This window comes from Prionailurus viverrinus, chromosome D2 (genome assembly GCF_022837055.1).
Source record: "Prionailurus viverrinus isolate Anna chromosome D2, UM_Priviv_1.0, whole genome shotgun sequence".
Taxonomy (NCBI): Eukaryota; Metazoa; Chordata; class Mammalia; order Carnivora; family Felidae; genus Prionailurus; species Prionailurus viverrinus.
Genome location: NC_062571.1, coordinates 75,432,203 through 75,447,905, shown reverse-complemented (window position 1 = coordinate 75,447,905; position 15,703 = coordinate 75,432,203). Strand labels below are relative to the sequence as shown.

Genomic DNA, 15,703 nt, shown 5'->3' with positions numbered 1-15,703 from the left:
CTGCTGTTTTAGAAATGGGAATTGCATGGCACTGACTAGGTATTTTCCATTTTAAGGGTGTGATTTCCTGTTACCTTTATGACAAGTGAGATTGCTTCAGAAATACAGGATATTTTCATCACTTGTAAGGATGAAATGTTTTCCTCAAGTGTTTTTTTTTTCTTTTCTTGCTTCCATATAAATATAATGCCTTGTTTTAGTAAAATAAATTAACTTATTTAGTGTGGTGTTACAGAATTCTGATTACAAGAAAAAATAAAATTCTCTTATTTTCCTTGTATAAGTGAGTGGCAAAACATCTGGAAAGTGTTTGCTGTTCAGGCACAGACATTGGAAAGATACTGATGTCGTGTTAATTAAACACCCGTGAAGAATGACTAAAGTAATCAAGATGGAATTCTTGAATAAATAGTTTAGTTTGGGATTTAATTTTTCATATTTATCCCCTTGGTGCTAATCACCATGGATATGAGAGATGGGATTTTGAGAAATAAGTAATTGTGAGTTTGGGGCAGAAACCCTTTATGAATTAAATGTATACGTGCATGGTAGGTGTCCTTTTGGAAATCAGGTATATTGGTTTTTAATCAGTCCCGTTTTCTTTTTTCAAGAAGCAGTGACTGGGACCTACTGATAAAGCCTTTGCTCAGAGGCACAGACCCCAGAGTTCTTAAAGCCTTTTCCAACCATAATAAGTGAAACTAATTTTTGATGTTTAACATTTATAAGCCTGTGAAACTAATAGGGCAGCATGAGTATTGAAAAAAAAATGAAGCCCAAAGTAGAACCATGCCTGAGAATGGGCCTTGAACATAGTTCCCCAACAACAAAACGAAACAACGGTCTGCCAGTTGTCCATGCGCTGTCCTTGTGACAAAGCAAATGCATACTTTTCCCAGAATCATATTCCCTTAAATTTATGATGACATCAAAGATATATATTATCTGGTTTTAGGGGAAGGCTCAAATTCACATGTTTGAAGTCTTGACTGTGCTAACATCTTTGGTTTTGCCATGTTGTAATGTAGTTGCTTTGGGACTGTCCCTCCTGTTGATTAAATACTTGTTTTCCATTAACAATCTTGGAGGAGATAGAGAGGAGAAATATACTTGGGTTTGTGTCATACTGATGAAACTGTTCTAATTTGAAAAAAAAAAGTTTTTTTACAAAAAGTATCATTTACACATACACACAAAGTATTTGAGCATATTTGTGACTTGTTAACCTCAGGCCTGAATTGGAAGTACATTCCATTCATTCATCAATAGTGATCCTGAACAAATTCCATCTTTTGGTACTGGTCTTTTCTGACACGTTATCTTTTTTACAATCCAAATGATACCAAATTTTATAGAAATCAGTAGAAACAAACAGGCTAAGATTAAATGCTAAAGCCTCGGTTTACTTAAGTAGGCAGCGCTTAGGTTGGATGTCACATTTTGGAAAGGGGATTTTTCTCTAGGCATCTTCCTGTTAGCCTGACACAGATAAATAAAAGCCCCTTGGTTTGGCACCAGTGGGTTCCTACCAGGGAATGAATGACATCTGCATGAACTGGATACATAGCTCAGGTTGGTTTCAGTTACAAGTGTGCAGTGTCCGAGTAGGAATGAATGGGGAGTAGAGGTTGCCTGTGAATTTCGTTTGAACTTTGTATAGCTTACACCCTGAAAGAATACTTTTTCTGTAAATGACTCCCAATAGGACGGCCTTTGACAGCAACAACTAAACTCAATTCTTTGAAAACGTCAGTGCTTCGTGTTGTAAGATTGTAATTATTTTGTGTAACCTAGAAAGGATATTACATTGGCAGTATGAATTAAACTGAGAATTAAATTTTAACTTTGTTAAATTAAGGCTACTTAAAGTTTTGGATTCCGAAACATAGGTAAAGTTAATAATGCTGAAATATAGATAGTTTGTTAATATTTAAATAAAGGTAGGAATGGCCTTTTGAAAAACCTGATGTTTGAATTGATGGGGTTGTGTTCTTTCCTAGTTAAATAAATGCTCTCTTAATTTGGGGAGATTATTAATTTGTCGCCTATGCTTTATTTCTAGAGCAATTTCCTCAAAACTCTGAAGGCATTCTCATTGAAGAAGGGTATATATACATTTGAGATAGTTTCTGCATTTTATGTTCACATCTAAGACGTCCTTTCTCAGAAATGCTCGGGTGCTACGGCACTTGCTCTGGCATTCAGAATTTTTCCGGTGCGCTTCATCGTTAGGCTTTGGTTTCTCAGAGGGGACTCTGGCTACAATTCAGTCTCTTCATTTTGGTTTTTAGTTTTCTGTTGACGTACATGCACTGTCATCTTAATGGAATAAGAGCTTCAATGACCCCACCCTCCCCAGATAATACAATTTTGTCAGATTTACCTATCAGAATACCTGGAACATTATCTTATATAGAATTCAGAATTGAAATATTTGTTTAAATTTTTGAAATAGAGATTCTGTCAAACTTGGGAAGCTTAAAGTTACTCTTGAGCAGTGCTGTTTTCAAAGCCAATGTGTTTGCATTACATACCAAAAAATAAATAAATAAAAGCTGAATTGAAAGACCTATTACAGTGAAGCAAATCTTGTCGTTCTAAGCTCGTTTATTTTATAATCTGGAGGGCAAAATTATTTTCTTTTCATTTTTGTGGATACTTTTCTTGGGTAGAAATATCTTAACAACCGTGTTTCCAAAGGTAAAACGGTTCCTTCAGATACGAGGCTGAATGTATTTTCCCTTTAGCTGTTACAAGAATTCACCACTGGGATATGTGACCCTAAGAAGGATGGCAGGTACTTTGTATTTTCTTAATTACTGTGATCTCTTGCCACTGAAGATCGGGTAAACAAAGTAAAGTGCATTAAGTATTACAAATATATAGACTCTAAAATATCTTCATTTCAACATTTCATTTTTACAGCAGGGTTATTATTTTTGTTGCTAGGACCAGGAGGTGTGTATGAAGGATACGTTATTACATACAAGTCATCTAATGCCTGCGAACTCTCTGGCAAAGTGTATTTTATGTCTGTCTTTGAAATTTTACTGCTCTGCCTTCTGTCCCTTATTTTTTCTTCCTTCTTTTTTGTTTTTTTTATTTTTATTTTTTATTTTTTCCTCTTTCCAGTCAGGAGAGTTTAGGACCGTTTTCTTTGTGGTATATTTCTCTGCTTGGCAGTGGAAAGGAACCTAGGACACTGGGGAGGGAAAAGCCCTCCCAGGGCAGCCTACTGCTGTCACAGCGTGCTCAGCCACCTGGGGAGGTTGGGTGTTCTCTGCTGTGGCGGGGCGACGTGTGTCTGCTAAGGCTCATCTAGAACTGACTTACTTTCATTAACTTTGGTCATTTCTCAGTGGTTTTGTAATTTAAATGTTCTTCTGTGTGTCATTTTGTAGTCTGAACGTAGTCCAGGGGACTTTTAAATGGTGATTTTAATTCTTTGAAGCCTTGTTCTCCTCAGTCCTTAGAAGTAATTTCAGTAGTCTCATACAGATGAACAGTTAGCACAATGTATGGAAAATAAGCCCTGCCTGTCCAGGTAAGGGAAGGTCCAGCTGTTCGAATTCCTTTACATTGAGGCTAAAGATCTATTCATCCTCATAAAAATTGTGTATAGGCTTGAAGTCAGAGCATTTTAATATGGGAAAAATAAAAATGGTACTGAGTGATGGGTTTTTCTCTCCGGTTTTTAGGGGTGCTTACTCCTATCTCCTTGCATTGAGGATATTTTCTTTTAACCTTTGGGGTATGATTGGGTGATCACCTAGAATGGTGTTCCTTATGCTCTCTTTTAATTATGTTTATCTGTGCTTTTAACAAACCTTAAGAAAAGATTTCAGATGTTACAAGTCTAATTAAAGAGACAGACAAAGCACAGTTTATACTGTAGATTTTTTCTGCAGTTCAATTAATCAGCATGTTTTCTCTTTTAATTAAAACCATTTTAGTAAATTAAAGCCCACAGCAAAACACATATATAATTTGTTTGTAATTAGCTCTTAATTGGTGGTAGTTGAAGCTTAGCACCCTTGGTTTCTTTCTTCATGATTGCCATTTTATTAGCAGCCAGTCATTAATTAATCTTTTTCTAATTAGCTTATAAAACTGTTGATGGCACATTATTGTAAATGTGATTTTAAGTTCAAAGCTTGTTAATAAGCTTTCTTACTTAGAAGAACAGAGATAAAGAAATTGCTGAAAACAGTACTACAGTTCTTTAAAAAAAAAAACTGTCTTTCTTATGGGGACTGTGTAAAGCATCTAACAGCTTATGGTTAATTTTTTAATGCTTTTTTTTCCCTTATGAATGGGATAAGTTGCTTGAATATAAATCATCTATATCCAGGAGTAATTTCAACAGTATAACGTCTTTTCACCCTCCTTTGGAATACAGTAATCTACATATAATTTGAAGCCTTAATAGTCATCATTAAAACAGGTGTTATATAAACTATTTCACTATGAAATCAAAGTTGAGTATATGAATCAAAGTATATCTTCTTACACTTTACAGACCGAATACATACTACTTTTATAAATTGCAGGGTTAATAATATATACGTATATATATGTATATGTATATACACACGCGCGCATGTGTGTGTGTATATACACACACACACACACACACACACACACACACACACACACACACACACATACACTTACGTGTTTTTTAAAACAGAACTTGTTGGGTTATGCTTTGAAAGTAAAAACTACCTGGCTTTAACTGATAGGCAGTTGTAGGTATAAAATAAATGATAGGTGCTTGTACCATCACACAGATGTGTAAGTGTGTGCGTGTGCTTTTGGAGATGACAGTGAGTGAGGTTAGGCCGTTGACTGTAACAGAGAGAGGACGACTGGAAGTCAGGTCGGAGTTTAAATGATTGGGCGGAGCATAGCCTGTTTGCAGCCGTCACAGCCTTGGCATCTCAGGTGGGGCCGCGGAGGGGTACCGGTCCAAACGCAGACGCCCCGAGTGTACTTTATAGCACACACCACACTGAATTGTGGTTTGAGTGAAACACATTAGCCACATCATACTCTGTATCGAAATATGCTACAGATTCCACGAAACTCCTGAACTGCACGGTGTCCTGAGCTATTTATCCATATGAGTGCAAAGTTCTGAAAGTTGTAGAAAACACAAAGCATTATCAGTTCCTGGAAGAGCTTTTTCTTATTTGCTTTTTGAACTTCCCATGTTATTTCAACTTTGGCTATTTCTTTGCTTGTTTTTAAGAAGGCGTTTTATGATGCCATGCAAGAGACACTAGAAGGGGATAGCTGACGAGGAAAAAATTAAAAATTGGATAAAAAGTAAATGAATAATGTCATATTACCAAAAAGATGAGAGGCTAATTTGTGCCGACTTTTTGCTAATTTTGTTCAAGCCTCAAAATGAGGAGCTGTCACCCGTTCTGTGTAGCACTGATGACAGTGCCAATGATCCATGAAATAAGCTGCCGCTGGCTTTGTTCTGATAAGAATGAACAAATCTGCACAATGTTCGGCTCCCAGAATCTCATTTTCATACTTGCATGCAGGCTAAAAGAAATAAGCTGTTTGCAGGCTTGATTAATCAGACATTGGAGGGGTTTTTGTCTCTTTGATCTCTTTCGTCTCCTAGGTAACTCGCTTGACATTAATGTTGAGCTTGAGTAAAGACAATCAGGAATTGTCGACCAAACTGATATAAAAATTAAAGACCTTAACACTTTAAGTACTCCAGTAATGGTTCCGCTTTACTTCAGAAAACATCTGTTTTCATTTAATTAAAGAACAAAAGAGAATGGCATAAATATTTTTCATAGAGACCTATTATTCCATAAAAAGTTAAAGTATGATAATTGGTATTTTTAAATAAGTGCCTTGAAAGTGTTCAAAAGGGAGGAAAACTTCATAAATCTGCTACAAGCTAGTAATTTTGAGATGAGTAAAATATTTTATGAAATGGATAAGAAGTTTACAGTTATGCTAGATTAAGCTGTTTGAATCAGATGCTTCAGATGATTATCAGCAAACTTCAGAATGGCAAAGGCTTAGCAAGAAAAACCAACTTTATTTTGAAAGTTTGTCTTTTAAAAATCTCTACCGTGTTACAAGATGCGCCATTATATCTCTTTTACAACCCAATATGATTTACACATGCGAAACCTGTAAAATTGAAAGGAATTAAAAAAATGTCGCCGTGCACTTGCTTGAGGTTATGCAGACGCTTTTACAAATCTTCCAAGTGTCTGTAAAGATGAATGCCCCAAGGGTCCAGCCAGGGCCCTGCTTTTCCAACCAGCTAAAGCCCTTATCTTAAATCCAAGCAAAGTACCATTAATCTTTTTGAAAGACCTTTTATGGCTTTTAATATATCCCAAATTAGAACATTTTACACCCTTGGTTCCTGAAATATGGTGATAAAAAGCCTTTAGAGCTTAATTTTCCTTACCGCTTGCTCTGACCAATTTGCAGTTCTTTGTGATAATGTTTAGACACCTTAATTAAAATGCAGCAAAATATTGGATGTTCTATATGGAAAATGCTGATACTTTGGCTACACATACAAGAAATTCTGTATATATTTTTATTCATTTAAAAATTTTTCTTGCCACATTGTGTTGCTATAGTTATCTGATGACCCAAAACATTTTTTTTTTTTTTTTAATATAAAAACCATCGGCCAAGCTTTTGTGATGTTTACTTTGGGCATGAGGATGCATTTTTCTTCTTACAGGAGTGAAAGGATTCTCGTTGGCCTGTGTTATTTGTAATACTGAAACATAGCACGATATTCTTTTATCTCCGGGAACTTGGCTTCGTCATCTTGCCTGGGAAAATGAGTTTCTTCTCAACTGTCTCTTCCATAGAAGATCTTATTATCCTTTCATATTTCCAAATACTTCCGTTCTTTTTTTCTTTCCCCACAGGAATAAGTGAGACACATTTTAAGCGTGTGAAGGACACAAAATTGATATGACTTTTCATCATCATTACAAGCTAAAAGATTCTTTCTGTAAATACATAGACCAGGCTTGTTGAATGTTTATCAGTCGAAGAACATTCCATTTAACCTAACCCAAGGCAAAATACAGTTAGAAAATACACTTTGTACCCGAAGAGGTCTGTTTGAAAGTATTGCCTACGTACCCAGTCATTTATTATATGTACTTAGTCCACAGAAATGCTGGAGCCCTCTCATGTAAATACATGTTTCATGCACTTTAATGAATTACTGTTAACAGATTCATACCATGTCTTGTGGAATGTATGCTCTAAATCCTTACTGCGGTGCTGAGTGCGCTGGCTTGGCCTGAACGTTGCCAGAAAATGAAAAGCGTTTACGTTCTTAGAGCGCATGACCGCGTTGAGATGAAGAGTCCCATTTAAGTCGAACACGCTGAGATACTCTTTGGTTTATCAATCCCCAATCCAGAAAACCCACGTTGGAAAATCTCAGTAAGTTAAACATGTAAACTACCTCTTAATTTACAGCGGTTTTAGGAAATAATGTTTTCACGTGGTTGACGGTACATGGCGGATATGGTTTGGACCATTTTTGTTTTATCCTCCTTGCACAGGCTCGGTTTCAATAGGAGATGAACTAGGCGACTGGGACTTCTGTTGGGAGGTGGGCTTGGCAAAACTCTCCCGTACCAAGTTGGCATTTGATACGTAACACATAGGAATATGGTGAAGTAGAAAACGCAGAGTTCCACGTTTTACCTTTTGGAGGGTGAGGGGCAGGGAAGATACTGAATGTTCTACGTGCACAGGTAGCCAGCTGGGTTTTACGACAGTAGGCCGTTCAATAGGTGCACTCGCTGTTCCCCTGCTCGCCCGCAGCACCCGACGTCCCCGGCTGCCCGGCTTCAGGGGGAACTGCGTGGGTAGTCGCGACCAGAGGGCAGTGCGCAGACATGACGTGTGTCACTTCCGTGCCAAAGCGTTTGAGAGCCAGTGTGAGACCCTCCGGCCGCCCCCTTCCTCTGCCGCCGCGAACCCGAAAGTCACACGCTGAGAGGCCGGCACCACGAGACGGAAGAGAGCCCAGCCATGCCACAGCCGACCAGAAGCGGAACAAAAAGTCCAAGGGCAGCCAGTGGGATTCGGGGATTTGTCTGATAAGTGTACTTGCGGCTGGCCTCACGCGACAGGTGCTGACCTGATTTTCACGTTTATGGCAGATGGGAAGGTTTTCGGGGGAATCCATCTTAATGATAAATAGGCCACTTGGCTCCCGTCCCGTTTCATTTTCCCTGGAGATGATGATGCTGTAGCCCTTTGATTCTTAGCCCTTTCTTAGCTGACGTATCTGAACTTTTCTGTGATGAACAACCGGAAACCAAGAGACAACCAAGAGAAGGCCAGTTTTGAAGCAGTGCAAGTGGCGACCCCTTCTTCCCAGCCCCCAGTGTGAAAAGAAGCCTGGTTTTGTTCAGTGCTGTGTCTCCGGTGCCTAGAACAGTGCCTGGCAAAGCCATGCGTTTGCGCCCTCCTGATATTTGTTGAGTGAATACTGTCCTGTGAAAAAGATAAGTGCTGCTCGCGTTGGTACGAATTTTGAGACTCTGAGGTTGGTCTGCCTCCCCAGGTGGGCCCTCGAGTCACAGCTGATCATTCTTTCATCGGTGCCTGTGCTGTTGGTGTTGACCAGTTCAGCCCTCTGGCTTGATTGTTGGGTTGCTTCCATTCTTGGTGCGTATTCTTACCTGGACTGGAAACTCAAACCACTCTATGCCCTCATTTATAAGCCCCGAGCAGTGCTTGATTCCTGCATGTTCGTTTCATCCTAAAGGAAACTCTTCTCCGAAACGAGCTGAAAGAAATGTCAAGCATGTGAAGCCTCATTTTCCTAAATCAACTTCTCATGCGTGTGGTCTTAGCCACCCATGATGCCTCACCGTTGGCCAGCAGATCCCTAAAACTCGGGCTTTAACGCGTTGATTCGACAGCGGCTTCCAGGTCCTTCCTTCTCTTCCGCAAGTCTGTTGTCCGGTAACGTTCATTAGGGTGACTCCAGGGAAAGAAAGGGAAAGAGACCCCAGAAGGAGATGTGTATTTAGCCTTTGTTGTTCAACCTGGGTTCTTCACAGATATCTCTGAGCTGTTCATATAGGCAGGTGTTTTTAACATCAGAGCCGCTAGAACTAGAAGATGGCCATCCTGTCCTGGAGATACTCTCTGAGGAACAGTTCTGCAGCCAGAGAGCCGTGTGTAGGCCCGTGTGTGGGAACCGAAGATGATGGCGTAGAGGCTGAAGGGCCGGAGAAATACAGACACAGAGACTGTTTTAGGCTGGCTTAGAGAAAACTTAGGAGGTAGAGGTGGGGTGGGGTGGGGTGGGTAGGAGGCTTGGTTTTCATTGACCTTACCGGCCCGGGGCAGATAGGCGTCAGGTGGAGCAGGAGTAGAGGGGCCTGCAGAGGAAGCACTTAGGTACTGTGGTCCACGTGCCCAGCCTTTTCACCTCTTAGCACCCCTTATATTCTCTTCTCTCTTGGTGAATTAAAAGCTGTTGCCCATCATGCAAAGTGCGTTTATGAAGCAGTAATTAGCTTTCCCATGTTTTATTAATCACATCTATGACTGCCAATCAGAGCTTCTGATCAGCAGGAGATAGCTGATGTGACCATACTGAGTTGCTGTAATTCTAGCCCAGAGCAAAGAAACTTGATGTCTCTGTCAGTCTGCGCAGCCTTATCAGGGGTAAATTCCTGTTTGGCCTACTGAAATGCTGGAATAGCTTGAAGATCTTCATCATATGCTTGTGGACCCTCGAGGGGCTCTGTTTGGGAAGGATTTCCATCCAGGAGACTGGCACAACCGGGGTCTGGGGCCTGTGGGAGGTGAGGGAAGTATGGGCCACACGGAGTGCATTTGTTTACTTTGCTTGTTCACGGGGGCCTGAGCATAAGAATTTCTGATTTGCAGGTATGGCTGGCTTAGCCGCAAGTTCTCAAGTGTTTGTATTACTGTAATTCTTGTATCAGCTGGAATATTTATTTTCACCTTTTTGTTTGTTTGGTTTTCTCCTTTGTAATTCTTAGCTTGGTGTGAAAATTGCTAAAGCGGTTGCCTGCCACAACTTTGTAAAAGCCAAACGGGATGCTGAAAATTCACAGGTTGCTCGAAAAAAGAAGAAGCTTGCATGGGGGTGAGTTTAAGATTTTTACTAGCAATTCTAATAACTTCATAGGAATTACAGAAATCCCGGGATCCGTTGTGTGAATCCGGTTTGTGTGTGATTGTTCACTCATTTTAGTCCTTGTGTCTTTGCTGCACGTTTATCAGATTATAAACACGGGGGCATTTCTTCATCCCTTTTCATATTTAGTTTGTCATCAGTGGAGTATGCAAAAATGTTTCGGTTTATTTTACTTTGGCACCGAGTGAGCGTGTTTAGGAAAGTGTTTAGAAATAAATTGAGATTTTTATGTTTTCTATTTTAGGTTTGAAGCAAAGAAGAGATGGGAAACCAAGAGCAACATGGGATATATGTAGCGTGCCAGCGTTCCTCAAGGCATTTGAGTCTTCACTTGGGCTTTTCTTTGAGTCTTCAGCTGCTCAGTTGACTGAGAAGATACTCCTGCCGATGTTAACTGTGTCAGGGAACTGCCAGAAGCCAGAAACATAAGCGTAAAATGTGGGGTTTGGTTATTAAACCTTTTTAGTCTTTTTCTAGAGAGTTCATTCTGTTGACACGAATGAAGTGGAGCATTCTGTTATTTGTGCACGAGATCGAAGTATACGTACCAGGAAGAAAGATAGGATTTTGTTAATTATTTATTTATGTAACCCTCCAGCATGAAGTCAATTTTACTTTTCGTCTGTTCGGTGTAGCATAGTCAGTGAGCTCCTCGTACTTCCTTATCTGTCCCCAGCGTACCTGTACTTCGTCTGCAGTTGTGTTTGTAAGATTGGTGTTTGTTTACGAAGGATTAGTCGTAAGTGCGAGAACGTCTCAACCGATACTTTTACAGATGACTTGAATTATCTTAATGTCATAAAAGTAATTATTGGTTCTTTATTGGAGGGAATAGAGTTGATATTTCCCAATCAAATGATGAAAGCAATTGATTAATTTTTGTATACCTTGAGATAAAATACCATAATTTTAAGAAGGGCAGAAAGTAGTATTTGGAGGAGGATTTAACTTTAGCTCGGCCTGGAAATGTCCTCCTAAATATCTCTCTCAGCCTTGTTGTTCCTTAAATTGTGATACGGCTCTTAGAGAAAATGGCACAACCGTACTAGCCAGTTACGACTACCTCCAGACAGTATAACTTAGAACCTTCCAGGAACATAGTTTGATTACTTTTACTCCTCTTCCCCGTTCCTTCTTAAAAGGTTCGATGTGTTAATGAGGGTGTGGTGGATCGGTGCCGGGGGAAGTAGTTGTTCTTAGATGTGTGTTTCATAGGCCTTCCTAGAGGGGCTTTGAGAAATCCCGTAAGAAGCTGGCAAATAGGCCTGGACGTTGGCTGGTTTGGCCCCTCCCTGCCCAGTGCTTAGAAGAGGGAAGAATTGCCCATCACAGCTTTCGGCCGTTCACCTGCCTTCCTCAGCCTCCGCCAGAGGGTTTCTAGCTGTCTGGTGTAAACTTCCTCGGGGTTGAGAATATAAATTCAGGAACACAGAAAATGAGTCATGATGATCGTTTCAATATTATTACTTTGTTATTTTTAGACTTACAGTAGCAACAAAATTTTCATAACTTATGGTAGCGTGTTTAATGTTTTTTCTGTGTTCTGGAATAAGTCAATAACCAGTTGGTATTTAAGAGAATAAAAATCCTGTCTTGCTTCCGCTTCGGTGAGAAAAGCCAGTATGGAAAAAGCAAGATTTTAGGAGGTTGTGTTTTGCTTACAGAATTCATCACGAAAAGGTGTCCAGGCCAAATACTGGAAGATCTCACGTTTTATGATTTAATATCTCCTGTTGCATTTACCCACGACATTACCTTTCAAACTCCTAATAGGTGAATACAGACTGACAGTATGGGAATCTTTTCCCTAAAAAAATCCATCATGGGGGATGTGCCGTTACACGGTTCGGTGTTTTGTCTGAAACAGGAAGAAGCTGTTGGGCAGGCGGGTGGCGTAGACGTCTGGGCACACCGGGCCCGGAGACAGCACCTCCCTGCAGCCTCTGCCTCATTTTCCTTCTCCTGTGTCCCCTTCTTGAGAGCATTTAGTGACCCTTGCAGGCATGTTTTTACCTCTGCTCATGCTGAGGCCTTGCCAGAGTGGCCTCTCTGGGGGCCGATCAGGGAGCCTGTGGCCCGAAGTCCAGCCATTGAAGCCCTTCTTCAGCCTGTCCCTCGCTGACAATTGCCCTGCCCCGCCCTGCCCCGGGGCGGGCTCGGACACACACGGAGCATTTGAACCCGGTGAAGGCGCCTTGGTGGAATCGGATGTAGCAGCGGACTCATTCGATGAGGGGAGCCGCATCTCATAAGTCTCCATTTCTGGGGGGACCTGGTTTGTGAAAAGCTCTAAAATGTGGTACAGCAGGTGGAGTGGGGGTAAGAGAGGGGTTCGGGGGAGAGGAAGGGGCTGGGTGTCTTTGATTGACCCTGCTGACATGTCATTTGGGACCGGTTTTATTTTACCAGCTTTAATTTGAATTAGACATTTTGCTCAGTAAAGCAATAAAATGGGAACATTATTCTTAGAGCACCCATGTTGCCCAAAAAGCATAGTCATTTGTCTTCTCCATCTGTCCACAGTGAAATGAGGATTCTTTTTGGATCAGTAATAACTTCAGTTCCTGAAGCTTCAGCATGTGCGTTTACTACTGCTCGAGTGCCTGAATTAGATGAGGGGTGTAAACGTCAGTTATTGTTAACCGAGATTAATATGTTTCAAGTCGTTGGTATGGCATTAACGTAACTATGATTTACTGTTTAAGTACTTCAGGCTAAAACAACTTACTAAGGAACAGTAATTTTGAGTTTTATAGCGCTGGTTCTGAGAAGTAAAGTTGGTTGGGAGCCCTCAGGATGTTTCTGATTTTCAGCAGAACATTCTATTTCTTTCACCAAAAGGAGAGTTTGGATGTATAATCTCAGGTTTGCTATAATTAGTTCTGATGACAGAGTTAAATACCTTGGCCAAAACTGTAAATCACTAGTTAAACAGGTTTCTGCAACTGATCATAAATCTCAAACTCCATATTTTAAGCACACTTGTTTTTTTTTGTTTTTTTTTTGTTTTTTTTTAGAGAGACAGCTATGGGAGGGGCAGGCCAGGGGTGGGAATAAAATGTTATCTGAACTTTGAGTAACAGCCTAGAACCTCACATTTAAAATCTACTGATTTCCCTGAGACCTTTGGTCTAAAATGCTCTCTTTTCAGTATTTTAATAACATAGCTTATTGTTTACGCTAAGACAAGTTTGAGTTTAATTCTTAAAATATGAAAGTTAATTTTCAAAATGTCCAAATTTCTGTTTGTTAGGTAAAGATACCACTGTTTTAGAAATGCTTATGTCCTGCTAACCTATAAAAAGTACCGTATGAGGTTGATATTTGAGTAAGATGCCAATTGTGTGTGTGTTTTTTTATGAGATAAGGCTTGGGGGAAACAAGGTAATGTTATGTCAGACCTCATTTTGGAAAATTAGCTTCGTGAAACCCAGTAGTCAAATTCAGAACCAACTGAAACAATTCAAGTTTTTCCATGTTGGCAGAAGTTGCTTTTATTTTTAGTATCTGGCAGAGCAACAAATGCTTTGCATGTCAATTTAATATTTTTTCAAGCCAACTGTTTATTCATTGGCTTAAAATTTACACTCTACTAAAAGTCTTAGTCCTGACTTTCATGAAACAAATAGTAATATTTGGACAAAATATGTACACGAAAATCTTTTTCCAAAACCAAATGTAGATTGGTATTTGTGGCATCAGGGCCTTTTAACATGGTAATGGATCTGAAAGCACTTTGAAAGTCTAAAGCATTAGAAACCCAGGGCAATGAATTTCAAGGAATTAATTTTTATTATGAAGTAATCAGAGCATCTTGCTAGGTTTTCAGATTTAAATTAGTGAGAGGCTTTCTGCCAGAAAGTGGAATATATGTTAGAGTAAATTTCAACGAACTATCAAACGATTGCTTTATCAGCATGTATCTGTTCATGACCTCTGTAGCATACTGAGACAGTAAGACCCATTTTCCATTTTTGAGGTTGTGATGTTCTCTATAGATTTTGATAAAATGAGCAGAACTGCATTCTTTAGTCTTTATTATTTTATCCTCCTTCCATACTACTCACCTTGAAAGAAACACGCACACACGCACGCACTCTCAGTGTCGAGCTGTCCTCCGCATCGAGACTCGGCGTGAAAGGGATTTGTGACTCCCGTCGAGAACGTGGCAGTCAGTATATAGCCAATCTAGACGGCCATGGGGAGACTGGGAAAGGAGCCCCCAACCCATTGTGCGCCAGTGTTAAAACGAAGCGTGTTGCTTCTTCAACAGTTTCTCCTTCTGAGTAGAAGGAGATAAGTGTTCGTTTTGCTAGCGTTTCTTCAAATACAGTGGTGCCATCAGAGTAGCTTCCTGCCACACCGGCCCCTGCGGTCTTGATCCCCAGAACACAACTACAGGCCTTCGGGGAGACTCTCCGTTAAATGCCACGCAGTCTGCAGTGTTTTCAGACGTGCTTGTAAAATGAAGAATTAGCTGAGGGGTACTTCTCTTTTTATTAGTGTTAGTAGCCACTTTTTAGATTTGTTAGAAAAGGTATAAAAATGTTCCTTATTGAGATGACGTTTTTAAAACACTGAATTTAGGTACCTGCCTTTTATACCCAGAACAGGTTTCTTAAGGAGGTGCAGAATGAAAGGGGATGGAAGGAGAGCAGAGGGTAGTGCCCAAGAAAAACCTTGGCTCCTGGGTGCTCCTAGGCCCGGTTTGCGTGGTGCCCACTCCCTGGCATTGCTCTAGAAGCCCCGGCCCGAACCTCCTCCAGGGGCCATGGGCTGCCTCTTGCTGAATTGCTGCAGGGGGCCTGCTGTGTGACAGGTATGGAATGAGGTAATCTTTTCCCACCTCTAATTTCTGAAGGGTGTGTCTGTCCAGTTATTACTTGTTCATTGAACTGAAAGGTTTGGAAACCAACAGCTCCAGTACAAGCTGTAATTATTGATGTCTGTTTCATATTCATCTGTAAGCCCTGGCATCTGATCAAGAAGTTAATATATCACTTCATCTTCAGGCTGAATGTGCCTCAGCTATAAACATTTTATGGTTTGACGGATAGTGTATAATTATGACTGCCCAGAATACAAAGTTTTCATTTGTAACGTGGTAATACTAGAAGAAGTAATTATGAATGTCACAGGAGTAGTGAAACAATGAAGCCTTCCATTGCTGTGAATTCCTCCCTACATAATATCTAAGAAACATTTACTGAATACCTACCGTATGCCAGATAGCACGCTACCTCTTGTGGCTGCAAAGAGGAATAAGCACAGTCTGATGGGAAGTATTTGTAACCCATGTTTTAGACAACTTGACTTTTACCTGTCTGTGGCCTTTTCTTTGCCAAATGCAAAGGAATGATCTACATGTGATACGTAACCTGAACTTAGAAGTTTGGTCCCATGGGTGGGCACGCTTTGCCTCTAGGAAGGAGTTTCCTGGAGGGCAGCTAGCTAGGGCTCTCTCGCCAGCCTAGTGACTGATCCACACGTGCCCAC

General features: G+C 40.4%; 1 protein-coding gene across 3 annotated transcripts in view; it reads left to right on the top strand.

Moving 5' to 3' along the window:
* FAM204A (family with sequence similarity 204 member A) overlaps positions 1 to 10,679 on the top strand; it is a 31,200-nt gene extending 20,521 nt beyond the window's left edge. For 2 of the 3 annotated variants that reach the window (XM_047825691.1, XM_047825692.1), the window contains exons 7-8: positions 10,050 to 10,156; positions 10,452 to 10,679. In XM_047825691.1, coding sequence (XP_047681647.1) covers positions 10,050 to 10,156; positions 10,452 to 10,503 — 159 coding nt within the window. In that variant the 3' untranslated portion in view covers positions 10,504 to 10,679. Of the gene's footprint in view, positions 1 to 2,062; positions 9,337 to 10,049; positions 10,157 to 10,451 lie in introns of those variants that run through there. The other variant, XM_047825693.1, reaches the window with a different exon arrangement.
* The last annotated feature ends 5,024 nt before the right edge of the window (positions 10,680 to 15,703 follow it).